The sequence below is a fragment of the Carettochelys insculpta genome, chromosome 5 (assembly GCF_033958435.1).
Source record: "Carettochelys insculpta isolate YL-2023 chromosome 5, ASM3395843v1, whole genome shotgun sequence".
NCBI lineage: Eukaryota > Metazoa > Chordata > Testudines > Carettochelyidae > Carettochelys > Carettochelys insculpta.
This window is the reverse complement of record NC_134141.1, coordinates 28,701,599-28,722,505: the sequence shown is the minus strand read 5'-3', so window position 1 is coordinate 28,722,505 and position 20,907 is coordinate 28,701,599. Positions and strand designations below refer to the sequence as shown.

The following is a 20,907-nucleotide window of genomic DNA, read 5'->3' as shown; positions in this document are numbered from 1 at the left end:
CTTGTGAAAACTGTAACTTCAAAGGTGAAGTCTGTTGCTAACAAAACAAAAAGCAGTCAAGCAGCACTTTAAAGACTAGCAAAATAGTTTATTAGGTGAGCTTTCGTGGGACAGACCCACTTCTTCAGACCATAGCCAGACCAGAACAGACTCTTGTCAGGTTGGTTATAGGATCTTTTTCTTATAATGCTATGTCTTTTTCTAAGAGATCCCATCCGTCTCTGAAAACCAGAGAACTGCTTTGTGCAGGGTCTCTGTGCTGTTTGTGATCTACTTAATTTCCTTTTGTTCACAGGAGTTTAACACATGTAACGTAACCTTCAAGTCGAGAGTACGTAATGACTCATTTGTGTTCTTCACAAACAATTTCAGACCATCAGATGGAAGATCCTTTTCCATACTCTGGACCTCTCCGGGGACAACTCTAGACAAGATGTTCTGTGCATTACCACTCCACAGATATGGAATGGGCTGCAGTATGTGCACCATTAAGAACTGCCTTAAGATGTCTTGGTCAGGAACAGTCCCTCAGCAGTGGTAGCCTGAAATTATTCCTTTTGGCTTGCAGGAAGGTCTGGAATAAAGGAGCAACGTTTTGCATAATTTGAAAGTTTGAGAAGGAACTGAGGGTGGTTCACCCATGCAGCCTGATATAGCTCCAGTGTGGGCCATAAGAGTATTAGCAGTGCATGCACAGGTCAAGTGGACACTGCTGATGAAAATCTCTGATCAAAGGTGCGTGAGATGCATGTGAACCTGAACTGGAGTACTCAGAAGGACACTATTCAAAGAAGAACAGGTATGACATACACAGAAGCTTCAACTAGTTTTAAAATATTTTGAGTTGGTCTGTCAGGTCAGTAGCTGCCAGAGGGGCATATGAATTAAGTCTTTTGCTTCTGAGCAATAGGGGATCAGAGTGCTGCAGAGACTGAATGCTCAGCTCACGTCTTGCTACTCACTTTCTTTGGGCAAAAAAGCAGAAGCAGCGAATGAATGCACCTGGCTTTGCTCTACCAGAGGGGTGTTTATAATAGCAGGGCTTTGAGTTTGAAGAGAAACGTTGTGTAGATCCTTGAAGCAGTTAACCCATTTCCAAAAAGAGTCTTTAAAAAACAAAATGTGTCTAAAATATTAAAGGTGCAAAATTAACTTTACACGACTGACCAAAGACCAGTCTTACACAGACAGTATTTTCAGAATATGCTCTTTCCCAGCCCTATAAAACTTTAAACATTCAGTTCTTTTCATAAAGACACACTGGAACCCACTTATAGTTAATGAATCTGAATGTTTCAGTGCATCTCCATACACAAACCACTCCTCCAGTTCTAGTGAACCTCCAAATACGAGTTTGATCTATGAAAAAAAGATGGATTTGCTCAAAGAGTTTTCCATTGCACTTATATAACCACTTCCACTTATTTGGTGGTGATGTCCCCAGGATAATGGCAGAGCACCTTTGACTTTCTCACCTGCACTTTGCCCTTGAATTCAGTTTTGCCAGGCATACGCCTACTACCCAAACCAGCTTTCAAAACAAACAAACCCAAACATTACTTGCCAGAAAAGTGTTCTCTGCCCACATCTCTCCAGGGGAGTGGTGGAACTGGTATTACATATGCAAGAAGCTTCCCACTCCCCAGCAAGAAGCAGAGCAGAGCAGTGCAAAGAACCACACAGGCAGGGAACGCCTTGCTGCACTTTCCCTGATGCTGATGGTGAATGTGTGTGGCAGTGGGAGGGAGGAGGGGAGTGCAGACTGCTACTGACAGTGCTGGATCTCTAGCCTGACTAGTACCCATGCCCCACCCAGGACACCTTGGCTGCGGGGAGAGGTGGGGTGGAGATGGGATGGAGCAATGGAGGAAGGGCACAGGCAGGGAGATGCAAGATCTGGGGTGGAGGGGCATTGTCCCAGTCCTTCCCCAGACTGGGGGAGAAGGGCACGTGGCCAGTAGCTCCCCCAGCTCCCTGCACCCCAGTTGCCTCTGCTTTTATACTTAATAAAATCACTTATCTATCAACAAAGCCAGTGTAAATAACTGTTACTGGGGCTGGGGTAAGGCGGGGGAGGAAGAGCAATGGGTCTGTGCAGCTCTCTCTTTACAGTAAGAAAGCGAGGATTTAATGAGCTTATATTGTATAGCTCTCAATACAGAATCAGATGGATTTAGCTAGAGTTCAGCTTCCAGAGGAACTGTGTATCTATATGCTTAGGATTTGTTTTTCATTCCACTGTCTGCTGGCTGTATCACACGCATGGCCTTTTCCTGTGTCTGTGCTGGGGCTGGCTGGAGAGCAATGTTTGACAACAAAGGATTGTGGAGTGCCCAGGCTGCTATTATAGAGAAATCAGGCTTGTTGGTGTCTTGGCACATCACATTTACAGTCCCAATCCAATCGATCACAGTGATGTTCCTTCAATAACCCAGTCATCACAAAACACAGAACTTATATTTACTATAAATTCACCCTGGCTGATGCAACATTAAAACAAAAATATTAATTATAATACCTCATCAGGACATCCATCTGGCCTTGGCAGCCGTCCATTGCTCTTCAAAAGCTCTATCAAATGGAATACAATCATCTGCCCTTGTTTATCATTACCAATCATGCGCATGAATTCCTGAAACAGAAAGCCAACTTTTATTCAGGTTAAGTTAATTATGCTTTGCAACACTTTGGAGTGAATTATTTCTGGGGAAGAAGGGGGAAACCTTTCACCAATACAGTTAAGAACACTAAGAAAGAAACCTTTAAATATATCAGGAACAAGTAAAATCATAGCAATGGACTAAGTTAGAAACTTAATAAGGGGATAGTAATTATGATGCAGGTAAGGCAGAAATAGCAATAAATATGTTTTAACATCAAAAAGAACCAGGGAAATGTCTTCATATTTTAGAGAAACAACTAAATACTTTTTATTCTATAAGTAAGTAGGAACAATACAAAATAGCACTATTTAAAGTTAAACATTTTAAAATGTAAAGATAGTGTGCAGCCTAGACCATTAAAGATTTGGCTGAGGATCTTTCTGAAGCATTAATGTTGTTTTTTTAACAAATCTTGGAACAATGGAGAAGCTCCAGAGGAATGGAAAATGGCTAATGGAATCCTGATATATAAATAGGATAAAACAGGATAATTAAGGTCATCACCTGCTACAGATAGGACCTCTCTAGTCCAGTGCCCTTGGGACCTGACCAGTTCCAAATAAAAGAATTTGCCAGACCACAGGAGGTCAATATTGTCTAGCAGCATTAGCAACACTTCCACTGCTTAGTGGGCTCTTAGAAGACATTTAAGGGCAAATTACAGTTAAATAACAGCACAGAACACTGACAGCCAGGATTGGTGGCTGTAAACAAACTTTATGGGACCACATGAATCTTGGCAATACCCATGATAAGTGGTTATCCAGCTAACGTAAATTATGCTGGATTACAAATGTTGCCAGATGAGTGTGCGCCAGATCAGAGACGTTCAACCTGTACTTAACATGTCATCAACTACAAGCTAATATTATGGAAAGGCTGGTTTGGGACCCAACCAGTAAAGAACTTAAAGAACAGCAGCATAATTAATGCCAATCAATATGTGTTTTTTTTTGTGGAAAATAGGTCATGTCAAACACAGCTGCCACAGTTTTTTGTTTTTTTTTTTTAAATAAAATCCCCTGTGGTTGGTACACATCTTAAAATAATGGACAATGTTGTGCAAGGCATTTGCTTTGTTGTGCATATGTTCTGAGAAAAAAACTATCACTATACAAAAATCAATGTACCCTACATAAATGCATTAAAAGTAGCTTAATTGATAAACAGCAAAAATTAATTGCAAATGGGAAAATAATCCAATGGGTGTGTTGTTAGTGGGCTTCTCTAGGATCTGTGCTCAGCCCACTGCTTCTTAATTCCTTTATTGATGACTAAAAGAAAGTAAATTATTGGTGGCACAATCTGTAGATGACACGGAAGTTGGAAGCATTGTTAAATAATGTTGGAGACAGTTATACATTCAGCCTAGATTGCTTGATAAGGTAAATTCATGTCAATACCATATATTTTAACACAACCAAACATAAGGTCATGCCATCTAAAAACAAATAATACAGGTCAGGTTTATAACATGACATACCATATCAAGGAATCCAGTGACTCTGAAAAAGGTTTAAGGAGCCATAGTAGGCAATCAATGGAACATGAGCTCCCAGTGTGATCCTGTCGCTAAGAAAGACTTTAGAAATGGTTGTAAGCAGCATTAGGATGCGTCACTCATACCTGTTGCTTTAGTATGGGGTAAAAAAGAAAATTTGACATTCGAGTTTTTTAAACTGCTTCATACAGTTAGGGCCTTTACAGATGTTAGATAATTGTACACCCCATAATTAACATTTTAGGACTTGGTACTACAGGTTGAACCTCCCTTGTTTGGCAACATCCACGGTCCAGCATGGTTTTAGTTAGCTGGATGACCACTTAACATGGGTGCGGCCAAGTTTTCCCATGTCCCACAAAATTTGTTTACAGCCAGCAGTCCTGGTTCTCAGTGTTCTGTGATGTTATTTAGCTCTAATATACTCCTGAATGTCTTCTAAGAGCCCCGTAAGCAATGGAAGTGTTGGTATTGCTGCTAGACAATATTGTCTTCCTGTGGTTCAGCAAATTCTCTCGTCTGGTGCCAGTCATATACTGAGGGTGCCGGGCTAGAATGGTTCAACCAGTAGTGCTTTTCAATATATTTCATCCTATAACTGCATGCTGCAGAAAATCCAATTCAGCACAAAAGGAACAGTAAACAACTACAGATTTAGATCTGTGCATGATCTAAATCTTTAGTTAGCTCAAAAGAAAAGGAACTCCAGAAACCCATAACTATGCACTGACCACTGGAGGGCTTTTGCTCTTTTCAATATATGTGAAGAGTTCATACAAGACCACGCCAAAGCTCCACACATCAGACGCCACAGAAAACTTGCTCTCTGTCAGTGATTCGGGAGCATACCTGTATCAAAACATCATGGGAAAAATCAGTAAAGTTAATATGGAATGAAAAAAGGGGCATTATTCCACACTATTTTTTGAAAGGATCAAAACATCTTATTTGATAAACCTAAAATATGTAAATCTGTAGATAAGTAGATCTGTTTTCTTATTACATGCTTACAGACATTTATACCTCTACATTTCATTACGTTATTACTACTTGTATGTGTGCTTTTTTACTTTGTAAAAAAAATTATTTGAATCTTCCTGATTTTGTTTTGCATTGTACTCAGAACAGTTTAATATGGTGGCCCTACTTATGCACTATGACGAACACCACAAATAACCTCTTGCATGAAGGGCATGACCCAAAACTCATTCAAGTCGCTGACCATCTTTCCACTGAAGTCATCGTGGTTTGGCTTATGCCAACTGATCCCCTTCTGTCCCAGTATTCAGAAATTTATTATCTATGTATGTTGAACATTCTATTCCCAACTCTCTTCTTTCGAGTGTGACATTTCTAGAGTGCTTAAAGCTGACAAGTATTGCTCATATGAACAGCATGCACTTTGCTCAAGTATACAAGTAATGAAGCTTTTTCACATAAACATACACAGTAGGATAGCCTACAGTAGTCATCTCAGTAGTTAATATTGTAATATTTCCCAAGTCAACTAGAATACACACAGTGAGGTCCACAGGAAACTAAACAGAAGCTTCTGCTCCTTTTCCTTTCCTACTTAAAGGGAGACTGCTTCTAGATTATTTCTTTTAAAAAAATCTCTTATAAAAAAGGTTTTACCAGAGAGTAGGGTATTACAGTGTATCCTGGACCCTGGATGACTTGGACCTATGCTGAAAACATATCCCTCACCTGAACATTACTTTCTGCTCTCCTAGTCCAGGGAGAAACTGTGCGGATTGTGGTCAGAACATGCTGACCTTAGTACGGAAGAGGCTGTCTAAGGCTGTGTCTACACTAGACAAAGTAAGTCGATGGCAGATACACAGTTCTAGCTACGACAGTTGCACAGCTAGAATCAACATATCTGCACTCAGCTTATTTAGCTGTCCTTACTGAAGGATATTGACAGGAGACTTTTTCCTGTCCATCTCCCTGCCTCTTCCATCTTGCAAAGAGCACAAGGATCAACTGCGAGGTCAATTTCACACGTCCCTACCAGACAGCGAAATCAAACCCCAGAAGATCAACCCTGAGCAGGTCGATATACCAGTCTAGTGTAAACATAGACAGGTACCAAGCAGGCTGATACGAACAATGAGCCTAAAGATGCCTCAATGGTTGAAAATTTCAAATACAAGTGAGAATTTCTATCTGGTTATCTGCAAGAAATGCAAATTCAGGAGGGAGAGGGAGAGTCCACTAAGATGAATTTCTCTGGAGAACATTCTTCACATTTCTTTAAACTACTCAACCGTTTAGCATGTTTGCTGATTAATATTAGAGAATTTTAAAAAACGGCTAGAATATATAGACAATGGTTAAATTTATGAGACTAGTTTGGAAAATATCAACATTTACAATAACTAAAATCCCTGAATGTGCCTTTTTATGCTTAAGTATTTAGGCTTTCAGGGGCTCCACAATAAGCAAAAATATTAGCATCTTTCAGCGCAATAAAATTCAGCTCTGGGTACTACAAACACCCAGGCTTGTTTCATGAAGAAAATGGAAACTTACCAAAATATAGGGCTTTCTCCAGGTTCTTTTACTTTGTAGTATTCTTTGTCTTGTGGCAGGACTTTTGTTAGTCCAAAGTCCCCAATTTTAACTCTGTTCTCATTCTCCACTAAGATGTTTCTTGTTGCTAAATCCCGGTGAATATATCTTTTTGTGCCCAGATACTCCATGCCCTAAACGTAAAGATAATACACAAATAATTGCTATTACAACTCAGTAAAGCACCAAATTTAACACTGGCATAAGCAGCTGTAATTTCATCAATTTAAATGCCATCATATTTGTCTATGGCAGTGAAGAATTTGGTTGCAAGGGGAAAAAAAATCAGCAAGTCTTGTAGCACCTTAAAGACTAACAATTTTATTTATTATGTAATGAGCTTTCACATAAGACCCAGTTCATCAGGTTCTGGAGCAAAAATGAAAAAAGCCCATGCGCACACAGAGCAAGGAGGACGGAAAAAAAGAAGAAGAAAGGAAAGAAAAGAAAAAATGGTGTGGGAGAAGTCACCTATCATTAATAAGACCTCCGGAAAGAGTAAATTAAGTGGGATGTGTGCCATTCCAGTAAATATCAAAGGTGAGGAAATTGTCCTTGTAATGCATAAGATAACTGAGATCTCTGGTAAACCCCAGGATAAATGTGTCAAACTTGCAAATGAATTCTAATTCATGTCTTTCTTTGTAATCTGGTGGTAAATCTGGTGGTTCAGTGAGTTTAACCCAAATACAGGAAGAATGGCAAGCTTTTTTTGTTTGAATGCCTATCTTTTTTGAACAGTAAGAGAGAGGTAGCTGTGTTAGTCTGTATTCTAAGAAAACAAACCAGCAGTCTTGTAGCACTTTAAAGACTAACAAAATAATTTTTTAGTTGATGGGCTTTCGTGGGACAGACTCACTTCTTCAGATCAATAGCATTTCCAGTACAGACTGATACATAGCACAGAGGTCCAAAAATGAAATAAAAACGGACAAATCAGAAACATAGAACTGGAGGGGATGTAAGGGGGACAGATACTAAGTGTCTTGCCTGTGATCATTATGAATACCAAAGGAAGGGAAACAGCCCTTGCAACGCATGAGTTAATTGCTATCTCTATTGAGACCAAGTGTTAATGTATCGACAGTTCACACATCTGGAGTTCATGCTCAAATGTGGTACCTTAACACTTGATCTCAATCAAGATAGCAATTATCTCGCGCACTACAAGGACTTGCATGTTGAATAGTAACAGAGAGGGAGCCCTGCTAGTCTATATGCTACCAAAACAAAAAGCAGTCAAGCAGCACTACAAGGACTTGCATGTTGAATAGTAACAGAGAGGGAGCCCTGCTAATCTATATGCTACCAAAACAAAAAGCAGTCAAGCAGCACTTTAAAGACTAGCAAAATAATTTATTAGGTGAACTTCTTCAGTGCGTCTGTCCCACAAAAACTCACCTAATAAATTATTTTGCTAGTCTTTAAAGTGCTACTTGACTGCTTTTTGGTTTGATTACAAGGACTGTTTCCCTTTCTTTGATATTTGTAATGATCTCACTTAGTATCTCTCCCCCTTACCTCCCCTTCAGTTCCATGTATCTGATTTGTCAGTTATTTAATTTTTTGGATCTCTGTGCTATATGTCAGTCTGCGCTGGAAATGCTATTGATCTGAAGAAATGGGTCTGTCCCACGAACGCTCGTCACCTAATAAATTATTTTGTTAGTCTTTGAAGTGCTACCTGACTGCTGGTTTGTTTTATCTTTTTTTGGAGAGAGCTTCCTAATTCTTCCAGGTGCAATAAATATCCCGAGCTGAGGGGAGCTGAACTGAACCCTTCACTTAGCCCATCGACATTACTCCTGACCTACTGAGATGGACAGCCCTTGTATCTCCCACTCAGGGGGCCCAACATTCTGTCTTGGCAGACCTCCACCTTTTAGCTCAGAGAGAATAAAATCCACGCTAAATTTCTTGCACAATTAAACAAAACGCTGACCAAGCCATTCTCTCTTTTGCTTGCTCCACCCAGTTCTATGTTTTCATCTTCTTTGATCCCCCACAAACTGTGTGGTGATCATCCCACCATCACCATCACAGAACATTCACTTTTACAGTGTGACCAATCTATGACCAATGATATAATTCCCTCTCTTCAGATACCAAACATCCTACAGGAGCAAGCAGTTTTCCTATGGTTACTAATCCTTTATTCACTGCTGAAATATGAGCTGGGGGGGAGAGGGGAACATGGACATAATTTGGAGTGAGTTTAGGACGGCACTGCCTCCCCAAACTACAAACCTTAGACATAATTTTCCTGGCACACATGCCCACACATGGCCCCACTGGTGTGACTAGGGACATTCCTCCCTCCCTCTCCCCCCGCCCCGCCCCCCAAAAAAAAAAAAAGTCCAACTAACTATGCCTATGAGTGGAACCAATTATAGTTTTTATGGCAACTAAGAAGAAAATCCTGTTTGGGCAGTTGTATGTGTTGGGGAGGAGCTGATACGGCACAGGATGTTGTAGAAGCTGACAAGTTCCAATGGGTAACAATGAGAAAACATTAAGCAAGCCAGCTGTTCAATGGCTCTATACCAGCAGTTCTCAAACTTCATTGCACCATGATCCCCTTCTCACAACAAAAATTACTACACGAGGCCAGGAAGGAGACTGAAGACTGAGCTTGCCCAAGCCCCATACTCTGGGTGGCGAGGCAAAAGCTCAAATCCAAGGGCTTCTGCCCTGGGCAGGGGCATATAAGCTTAGTCTTGGATGGTGGTGCTTGGCTTTGTCTTCAGAATTTGAGGGTCAACACAAGCCTTAGCAACATCATTAAAATGGAGTCCCACTTTGGCATCCCAACAGAAAGTTTGAGAATCCATGCGCTGTAAGAATACTCTCCTTTCCTTCTGTATCTCTAAAACCCAGCAAGCGTTGCTCATCAAAATTTTAGTTGCTCACCTTATTTTTTGGCATAAAAAATTGCCTTGACATCACACGAGTCCCTCTGCCTGTGGCACACAATAACCCTGGGGGCTGTAATACTTTGGTCTAGTTTTGGCTGTTTGGTGTAATATGTGGGCCCTGAGAGGTGCTGGCGGCATGTGATATGTAGGAAGTCAGGCTTGCTGATCTGGTGGTCCCTTCTGGCCATACACTGTATGACTCTAAAAATTAAACCTACAGTGCTGGATGAATGATGTTTGAGGGTGAGCCCCTCACAGGCAGTAGGTACAGAGTCACATTTACACCTTATGCACCCCAGGAACAGCATTTTCAGTGCCAGCTCCCCTCTGCCCACCACAGCTGACCACTGTACTATAAACAATTTTTGAGCAGTAAAGCACCCCTAGCATACCAGTGCCACAAGTATGTACCTACTGTGCTAACTAGAAATCCTGTCTGGAGCAAGTCTTCCTTTTCCATTAGTGTTTCCCCACCCACTTCTGCCCCAGACTTTCGTCAAACTTTTGAACAGCTGTTCCTCATTTTCTTTACGCCAGTAGATGGCACCATTGTGTGCCAGTAATTTATTTGCTGACAGAAAGGAAGGATGGCCTGATGCCCTCAGATGCTTGTGCCTCTCTGCGGGTGTTATGTCTGGCTGGCACTTTTACCCTAAAATCCACACATGCCCCTTCAATGACACGCCTACCTTTCAGAACAAGATCCAACATAATCTCAAACTCAAGCTTCTTCCACAGCTGTCCTGATTCCTCAGTCAGGACACTAAGCTGGGAAACTGGCGTAGTTTCTGAATACCACCTTTGGAGCTAATTCGCTATGTTTCAGACCCTGTGCATGGAAATGCTATGCTCCTCTGCCCTTAAGGCTTCTTCTGCAAACACCACCATGGTATCCAATTCATGAACTGTACAAGAGGTTGATTTATCTGAGTCAGGGCTGTCACAGTGACCTATTACTTATTTGCCATGCAACACCATGTGGTATATATTTATGCAGCAATGAGTCCCTCTTATTTCCATTAATGTTAATCATGCACACTCTCAGAGGAAAGTATGTTCCACAGTATAAGCCTGCTAAACAGAACCTGAATCCAATACCATTACTGTCTATTCTTTCCTTCCACTCAGAAAGTGTCTAGAAAAAATATCATAGTTGATAAGACCCAGCACTACATCAATCCACTGAAATTTCAGCAGCTGATAACTAGAAAAAAGAGACAAAGAACAGTAGTTTTGAAAACTCCAGACAAATATTTAAAGAAATTAAATAACTCCTGGGATGTTGTAATGTAATATGCTTTAGGCCACAAAACAGATGCATAAATAAAAACAGCAGGTGCAAAATCTCACTCAAGAACAGTGATTAGCTATAGGGATTAATTTAGTAAAGTAAAATTTGAGGCTCCTGTCTCAACATCATGCTGAAAGGAGAGCCAACTTCTGTGTTCTGGCAGGGCTTCAATATACAATAACGTCTTTCATATTTGGCAGCCCCTGGACCAGATATTCAAATATTTTAAATAATAGAGGTATACCTAGCAATGTATAACACTGAAGAAAAAGAAGTAGTATGTACACTGTAAAAGTACACCGTATTTGCTCTACTTATTTGTATTCATTTTCATTATACTGTACTTACGGAAAACGTAACTAAAATTTACTTATGATTAAAATGTCGGTTATTTGAGCGTTCCGGATGATAGAATGCTGGGTATGAAAGAGTTTACCGTAATTTCTTCCACCTCTCCCACACCTCCAAACAACCACCACTACCACCACCCCACCAATGAAGGAAGGGCTGGCTTTTTGAGCTGAAGAAGGGTGAGAGAATTCTCTGAGATACATTGCAAAATCTATTTATAGATTTTGTGTAAAAAGCATGCATGGGAGGATGAAGCTTCATGTCTCATCATCCTCCAGGAATTAGTTTATATCTGTTATATATTTTAGAGAGTTTGTTTCACCAAGAACTCCTTCTAAACAAAAAGGAGATAGGAGCACCAAATTTGGTATATAGCTTCCTCTTATAACAACATAAAGCAACCTAAGAATTTGGTTGTGCCAGGAAAATGGGATGTGCCTGGAATGGGACTGCTTCTCATAAAACCAAATAGAAAAGAGGCTGAATCACCAAATCAAGCACAATCCTCAAAATTGCAACAACTGAGTGAATGCCTAAAGAGACTGAATCAAGATGACCCTGAAATGGAATCTCAATAAACCTTATAGACAAGATAAAAAATGGAGATATTTGGAGCTGTGCTCTGTTTTGTCACTGTTAAATAAATATTTAGAGGTCTGAAAATTAGAAGAAAAATATTATTGGAAACCAAATTGACTATAGCCCTTTTTTTTTTTTTTTTTGTTAAAACATAGCAAATGATAAGAAAAAAATATACTTGCTAGAATTCCCAGTTTAAAACAATTACTAACAAAAAATTAAATGGATAAGTTTTAACAATCCCTTTTTTAAGAAATGCAAAACAAAAATTAACTTAATACACTACTTTTGAAAAATGCAATCATTTGAATAAAACATGTACATTTCCTTTTTTAAAAAAAACCAAAACCAAACTGAGTTATAGACCCAAGCAATGTGGGTAAATCTGCTAGTCAGTTATATCTGCAAAGTTATTTCTGCAAAGAAATGGCTAAAAGTTTAATGAAGGGGGGAAAATCCCTTACAATATCTCTTTACATTTCTAGGTGCACACAAATGCAAGGGGCTCATGACTGGGATACGCAGGATCCACAAGGCCAGTTTTGGTTGCAGTGCTACAGTGTACATCATTCGTTCCTTGCTCAAGTAGCCTCTTGAAAAGAATTTAAATGAAAGGTTGGAGGAAAAATATTCAGACTTCAAAAAGCGATAAATGCTTTGACCCAAAAAAAAAAAAAAAAAAAAGGCAGCAGAATTTCTCAAAGTAGGATCCAAAGGAGGGAGACTCACCCAGGGACAGACTCCTCACTGCTCTGTACAATAAACATTTTATTTTCCTGCCAAGAGTTTAAAATAAAAAAAAAAACCCCACAACAATCTTTTCAACTTCTGAATGGAACAAAGTCTTACAATTGCGTAAAAACTGTAGTGTGCCTGACTGTTCTAATATATGCATCCAGGTGCTTTCTCGTGGTCAGTGCTATCCCCAGTTGTACTCCTGCAGAACTGGCTATGGTTAAATAGTCAGTTTCATAGTTTTATTCTCAGCTGCAGGATTTTGTTGTTGCTCTGAACTTTTTAATCCACCAACAGGAAGAGGTTTTATAGTTGTTCAAAACACTCTTTGAAGTCATTCCTTTTGAGCCCTGCGATTCTATGAGAAGATTTTTTTGCAACTCCTTTGTCTGATAAATACATTCAACTCTGATCAACTGAGACACTACGCAGTGACTGTCTGAGATATTATACCAGATTTCATGGCCATAATATGCGATACAAGGATTTTCAACTTCCTCTTTTTGACCCCTCCTCCCCTCACCTTTTCTTCCAGCTCATTCTGTGTTTTCTTGAGTAGTTTGACATTTTAAAATCACCTTTCTTGTTTTGCTTCAATTTCTTCCCACTGATTTTTAAAAGATGTTTTAAATGGCTTTTCTTTCCAGTTAGTGATTTAGGTGTTAAATATTGCCCCCTTCTCTGACTGTTTATCCCACCTCAGTATTTTAACATGTTTTTCTGCTCCTTTGTCATCTAGTCTATCCCTCCCTTTTCCCTTTCCCACAATTTCCTAAGCTTCATGGCTTGTAGCTAACACTGTGCAAGTCCCTGCCTATGAAAATCAGCACTCCGAGAGGCAGCTCTTCTTGTAACTAATGAGGATGCCACTGTAGGTAGCAGTTAGTGCAGCAGGAGCCTGCTGCGTGATGGCAAAGTGTAGGAATCTGTGTAAAGTGCTAGGTGAGCTTCCCTCCTCTGGACTTTACATTTTTCAGAAATTCTTGATATTCTTGACATTTTTGCTCTCTCCTGAACTAGCTTTGGAAACACTTATCATTTTCTGAAGATTGAATATTGAATATTTTTCCTCTATAGTTTAATTTAAATTCTTCAAAAGCCTGCACTGAGCAAGCATAATACCTTTGCTCTTTGTTTGGGAGCATCAAGTAAAAAGCTAACATTGCATGAATGCAAAATCTTTTGTTGTTTTAATTATAAGTTGTGGTAATGGTACTATTATGGTTGAACGACTAAATCCTGAAAATTCTGCTGGCCCACAATGAATAGAAAGCATACCTACATGTTATCAGCTTCTGAAAAATATGATCTGATTTTTTTCTTGCACATATAGTTGCAAAGATATCCTTATGGCTTCAAACACAAACTAAGTGGAAGTGATAATTCAGCAGACAGACTAGTTCCTCTGCAGCTGCTCAGATCTTTATCAACTAAAAGTGCACTTGCATGCACTATACAATGCTTTTCTGTCAGGCAATAAGAAGTGCATAACACTAATATCTGAGAGGACATCTGACCAACCAACTTTAGAGCAAACAAAAAGGTTATTTGTTTTCAGAGATGTGGGTCACCCTATGAGAAGTAGGGCATATAGTTGTTCCATCCTATTCACAAATGGTGAACCAGTATTGACAATGAAAACAAATACTCCTTCGCTGAATCAGGCATTTGTAATCAATATAGCAATAAACATTCTTTAGAAGGAAGTACTGCTAACAGACTGCAGGTATGTATACCACTGACATCATCAAAAGGTTTTTGTTTTTTTTTTACCTTGCATATCTGCGATGTATACTGAAGAAGTTTCTTGTGATCCAGCCTCTCCTTGTGTTTCTGAATATAGTCTCGTAAACTTCCATATGGTAAATATTCCATAATTAATCTCAGATTTCTCCGACCTTTTTAAATAATACAAAATGTAAGATTAGAATTTTATAATTTCTTAATGCAAATAATTATATGTATCTATAAATAACTCTTCTAACAAACAGTGCTGAAAATATTTCATCATTTCATTCTGGAGGCTCTTTTATTTGTGATCCATCAGAACACGTGTAGTTCCTCTCCTCGCATAAATGAGTGACCAGAACAGACTTACATAACCATATCACACCACCTTTTTACTCAGCATGCAAGTAAGGTGGATAGATTTACAGTTTCAACCTTGGCCCTATCTGCACTATATATACCACCACAATTTTCTAACTAGGTCATAACTCTCTCCTCTACCTAGTTACAATAAACACAAAGTTGACCTATGTCCACCAAACAGGACATAACACAGTGATGTGGTACACATTTGCACTTTCATACATAACACAGTGTCCAGCCATGTCAGTGCATCTAAGAAAATTGGAGTCATTAGGGCACAATGCCTCATCAGAGAATACAAAGTAGGAGACCATACGAGTGCTGCCAATAATACTGTGGGCAAGACACTCTGTTACTTGGGGATGCTTAGGCATCCCAGTCACACAGTAAATAAAGCTTCAATTCTGCAATGGACAACACATCCATGCAGAACAGAAGTCAATAGGAGAGAATATCATGTTCGCTAACACAATATCTGCAGACAGGGGAGTTTAAGAGGGAGAACAAGTGATCCTGCTGCTGAAGAAGCAACCAGGTGAGAGCGCTGGCTTTTGGGGTGAGTGAGTGAGTGTGCTTAACTGTTTGAATTTGAACTGCCATTTTGATTTCAGGTGGGTGAGTTTCAGTTTCCATTTCTGTAGCAGTTGGGACTGTGTGCCTGACCTTTGCTCCCTTGATTGCCTTTGATCAGCCTTCCCCTGTGTGACACACGGGGGATGGGACTGACCTAGGCCAGCAGGCTTTAAAAGCCAGAGGCGGGAGCAAAGCGGACAGGGAGCTGAAGACAGCGGAGTTTAAGAGGGAGTTTGGAAGGGAGTTTGACAGAGGGAGGCCTACGATGGTTAGGAAGACCTGCAACACCTGCCAACACTACTACTGTCTCCTCCACCTGTGCCTGTAGCCAGACAGACTGCCTGACCATGGATGCCTCTACCCAGATCCTGGTGTGGCTTTGCAGGGACTGTGGCTTGCAATTCCCACTCACTGATATCCAGGCTGGGGGAACCATCCAGTGTGAAAGGTGCCTGCTGGTGGAATCTCTCAGGTGGCAGGTGGGAGAGCTACAGGAGGAGGTAGCTAAGCTGAGGATTATCCGACTCCATGAGCAGTTCCTGGATAGTATTCATGTGGAGACAGCTGAGGTACCTGTCCCAGTACGCAGGACGGATTATAAACCACTGGTGGAGGAGATAGATAGATCAGGGTGGACACTGGCAGCTTGTTACTTCTGGCAGCAGGCAGTGTTCCACCCCGCTCAGAACCCTCCCACTGCGGTACTAGGAAACCGTTATGCTGTACGTGATACAGGAGACAAAGAATCACCCCGTACAGCAGAGGAGAAGCCTCGTACCCCCAAGGCTGGGAAGTCTGCTGCCACCACTGTGAGGCAGAAACATATAGTGGTGACTGGGGACTCTCTTCTGAGGGGGACAGAGGTGCCCATCTGTTGCCCTGACATTTCATCTTGGAGGTATGCTGCCTGCTGGGGGCCCGTATCCGAGACGTTACAGAGGCGTTGTCGAAGATTATCCGGCCCTCGGACTACTATCCCATGCTTCTCATCCACGTGGGCACTAATGATACTGCGAGGTGTGACACTGAGCAGGTCAAGAGTGACGTCAGGGCTCTGGGGGCACAGGTGAGGGAGTTTGGGGGGCAGGTGGTATTGCCTCAATCCTGCCTGTCAGTGGTAGGGGCCCAGGCAGAGACAGGTGCATTTGTGGGGTGAATGCCTGGCTTCGAAGATGGTGTCACCAGGAAGGCTTTGGTTTCCTCAACCACGGGATGCTATTCCAGGAAGGACTGCTAGGTAGAGATGGTGTTCACCTTTCCGGGGGGGGAAAGACCATATTTGGACACAGACTGGTTAACCTAGTGAGGAGGGCTTTAAACTAGGTTCAACAGGGACAGGGGACCAAAGCCCACAGGTAAGTGGAGAACATGGAAACCTGGGAGATAGGTCAGAAACGGGAGGGAGCATGGGCTACAATGTCAGAGTAAAAAGGGGGTCAGGACAAAACAGGGAGGCAAGATCAAATCAATATCTTAGATGCTTATATACAAATGCAAGAAGTATGGGTAATAAGCAGGAAGAACTGGAAGTGATAAATAAATACAACTATGACATTGTTGGCATCACAGAAACTTGGTGGGATAATACACGACTGGTATGTTGGTACTGAAGGGTACAGCCTGCTTAGGAAGGACAGACAGGGAAGAAGGGGAGGCAGTGTTGCCATACAGATTAAAAATGTACACGCGTGGACTGAGGTGGAGACGGACGTAGGAGATGAATGTGTTGAGAGTCTCTGGGTTAGACTAAGAGGGGTAAAAAACAAGGGTGATGTCCTGCTAGGAGTCTACTACAGGCCACCTACCCAGGTGGATGAGGCTTTTTTTTAAAGCAACTAACCAAGTCATGCAGGGCCCAGGATTTGGTGGTGATGGGGGACTTCAACTATCCAGATATATGTTGGGAAACTAATACAGTGGGGCACAGACTATCCAATAAGTTCTTGGACTGCACTGGAGACAATTTTTTATTCCAAAAGGCTGAAAAAGCTACTGGGGGGAAGCTGTTCTAGATTTGATTTTAACAAATTGGGAGGAATTGGTTGAGAATTTGAAAGTGGAAGGCAGCCTGGGTGAAAGTGATCATGAAATCATAGAGTTCACAATTCTAAGGAAGGGTAGAAGGGAAAACAGCAAAGTAGCAATAATGGACTGCAGGAGGGCAGATTTTGGTACACTCAGAGAACTGGTAGGTAAGGTCCCATGGGAAGCAAAACTGAGGGGAAAAACAGCTGAGGAGAGTTGGCAGTTTTTCAAAGGGACATTATTAAGGGCCTAAAAGCAAGCTATCCTGCTACGCAGAAAAGACAGAAAATATGGCAAAAGTCCATCTTGGCTAAACCAGGAGATCTTGCATGATCTCAAAATAAAAAAGGAATCATATAAAAATGGAAACAAGGACAAATTACAAAGGATGAATATAGGTAACCAGCACAAGAATGCAGGAGCAAGATTAGAAAGGCTAAGGCACAAAATGAGCTCAAGCTAGCTACAGGTATACAGGGAAACAAGAAGGCTTTTTATAAACACATTAGAAACAAGACGACGACTAGGGATGGGGTAGGGCCACTGCTCAGTGAGGAGGGGGAAACTAACAGAGAACTTGGAAATGGCAGTGATGGTCAATGACGACTTTGTTTCAGTCTTCACTGAGAAGTCTGATGAAGGAGTGCCTAACACAGCGAATGCTAGTGGGAAAGGGTAGGGTTAGAAGTTGAAATAAAAAAAAAAGTTAAAGATCACTTAGAAAAATTAGATGTCTGCAAGTCACCAGGGCCTGATGAAATAAATCCTAGAATTCTCAAGGAGCTGATAGAGGAGGTATCTGAGCCTTTAGCTATCATTTTTGGAAAACCATAGGAGACAGGAGAGATTCCAAAAGACTGGAAAAAGGCAAATATAGTGCCCATCTATAAAAAGGGGAATAAGAATAACCCAGGAAACTACAGGCCAGTCAGCTTAACTTCTGGAGCAGGTAATTAAAGGAATCATCTGCAAGCACTTGGAAGGTGGTAAGGTGATAGGGACAAGCCAGCATGGATTTGTAAAGAACAGATCATGTAAAACCAATCTGATAGCTTTCTTTGATGGGATAACAAGCCTTGTGGATAGGGGAGAAGCTGTGGATGTGGTATACCAAGACTTTAGTAAAGCATTTGATACGGTCTTGCACGATACTCTTATCAATAAACTAGGCAAATACAACTTAGATGAGGCTACTATAAGGTGGGTGCATAACTGGCTGGATAACCGTACTCAGAGAGTAGTTCTTAATGGTTCTCAATCCTGCTGGAAAAGTAGAACAAGTGAGGTTCTGGAGGGGTCTGTGTTAGGACCGGTTCTGTTCAATATCTTCATCAACGATTTAGATATTGGCATAGAAAGTACGCTTATTAAATTTGCAGATGATACCAAGCTGGGAAGGGTTGCAACTGCTTTGGAAGACAGGGTCATAATTCAAAACGATCTGGACAAATTGCAGAAATAGATTGAGGTAAACAGGATGAAGTTTAATAAGGACAAATGCAAAGTGCTCCACTTGGGAAGGTACAATCAGCGTCACACATACAGAATGGGAAAAGACTGTCTAGGAATGACTACAGCAGAAAGGGATCTAGCAGTTACAGTGGACCACAAGCTAAATATGAGTCCACAGTGTGATGCTGTTGCAAAAAAAGCAAACATAATTCTGGGATGCATTAACAGGTGTGTTGTGAACAAGACACGAGAAGTCATTCTTCTGCTCTACTCTGCGCTGGTTAGGCCTCAGCTGGAGTAGTGTGTCCAGTTCTGGGAGCTGCAGTTCAGGAAAGATGTGGAGAAATTAGAGAGGGTCCAGAAAAGAGCAAAAAGAACAATTAAAGGTCTAGAGAATGTGACCTATGAAGAAAGGCTAAAAGAATTGGGCTTGTTTAGTTTGGAAAAGAGAAGATTGAGGGGGGACATGATAGCGATTTTCAAGTATCTAAAAGTGTGTCATAAGGAGGAGGGAGAAAACTTGTTCTTCTTGGCCTCTGAGGACAGAACAAGAGGCAATGGACTTAAACTGCAGCAAGGGAGGTTTAGGTTGGACATTAGGAAAAAGTTCCTAACTGTCAGGGTGGTCAATCAGTGGAATAAATTACCACGGGAGCTGTGGAATCTCCATTGCTGGAGATATTTAAGAACAGGTTAAATAGATGTCTATCAGGGATGGTTTAGACAGTACTTGGTCCTGCCATGAGGGCAGAGGGCTGGACTCGATGGCCTCTCGAGGTCCCTTCCAGTCCAAGTATTCTGTGAATATTAAGCATACTGTCCCTTTTTCCATCTTTAAAATAAAAAAAAAAAATGTTTTATTTTACAAAGCTAAAATGAACAGATAATATACCCAGATATCCTCCCTCACTCAAACCTCAAATTCTCACAGTCTGAAACTTTTCTTGTAAAAGAAAATCAATATAAAAACAGATGCATTCAACCCAAATAGATTAATGACTCCATAACTGAAGAAACAGTCAGAAGAGCTAAGGAGAAATCTCTATTACTCTGCCAACAATTTTAAAGCCAGAAATACTTATGTGGCTTACCTGAAGTACACCTCAAATAGCACAAGATTCCTTAACAAATTCTGCTTAGCCAGAAAAACTGAAAATGCAATTGATTTAGGCTCTTTTTAAGAGGCTCCACAGTAGATAATTTTTTCTCCAACTATTTTCTAGTGTGGGAGCATAGCGAAAGTTGATAATTCAGTTTTATTCTCTCACATCAATTGTGAAATTAATGGCGAGTACTCAGACTAAAATGAAATACTACTTCACCTTGCACAGATTCTGCCTGGGAATTCACTGTCACAGGTGGACAGTGAGTCAAATGTTGCATTTGAATTACTGGTTGAATATTAATGCTCTTGGTAGTTCACAAACTCAGAGCCATACTGGCTCAGTTCATTAGTTTATGAAGTACAGGACACTGCTTTCAGAAGCAGGCAAAGTCTGTTGATTTGGAAGATGATAAAACATAATAAACCTACCCAACAGCATATACTGTTTTAGGAGTGGAAGAAAAAATTCCTTCCTGAGCAGAATATCATTATACGATCATCTTTTAAGAAGATTACTGCTCAGTTTCTCTCAAAGACCTCCTTTGCAGGGCAGTTGGAGAGGCCACAGACAACAAAACTTCAAAGTCTATTGGAGGGTGGGCAAGTATCAGCTCATGGGCCAAATCCAGTCCATCAGCGTTAATCCCTGGCAGGCCCCCACCTCTATATGTACACCTGTGTCTCCAAGAGTATTGGGCAATTGAAGCTCCCGTTGGCTGTGGATCACTATTTGCAGCTAATGAGAGCAGTGGGAAGAGATGTCCTGGTCCATGCTACTTCACACTGCTCCATTGGCTGCTTCCTGCCGCTCCTGTTGGCCATGAACAACGAGCCACAATAAATGAGAGCTGTGATCGCCTGATACCTTGTGATGTACATGTAAATAAAGTGGTGGCAGCCTGCCAGGAGCTAACCCTGGTGGGCCACTGTTTTTTTAATTGCCTACCGCACCCCTATTATAGACGGTAGGGAGTAAAAAAAAATCATTCCAACAAGGGAGAGCAAATCTACTCAATTCCAACCAATCCTGGTTTTGACGAGAGAAATGAGCA

General features: G+C 41.0%; 1 protein-coding gene across 2 annotated transcripts in view; it reads right to left on the bottom strand.

The window, feature by feature from the left end:
* JAK2 (Janus kinase 2) overlaps positions 1-20,907 on the bottom strand; it is a 161,578-nt gene that overhangs the window by 13,130 nt on the left and 127,541 nt on the right. For both annotated transcript variants that reach the window (XM_074994863.1, XM_074994864.1), the window contains 4 exons: positions 14,383-14,507; positions 6,700-6,872; positions 4,896-5,013; positions 2,519-2,632 (listed from right to left, as the gene is read on the bottom strand). In XM_074994863.1, the coding sequence (XP_074850964.1) occupies positions 2,519-2,632; positions 4,896-5,013; positions 6,700-6,872; positions 14,383-14,507 (530 nt within the window). The remainder of the gene's footprint in view (positions 1-2,518; positions 2,633-4,895; positions 5,014-6,699; positions 6,873-14,382; positions 14,508-20,907) is intronic.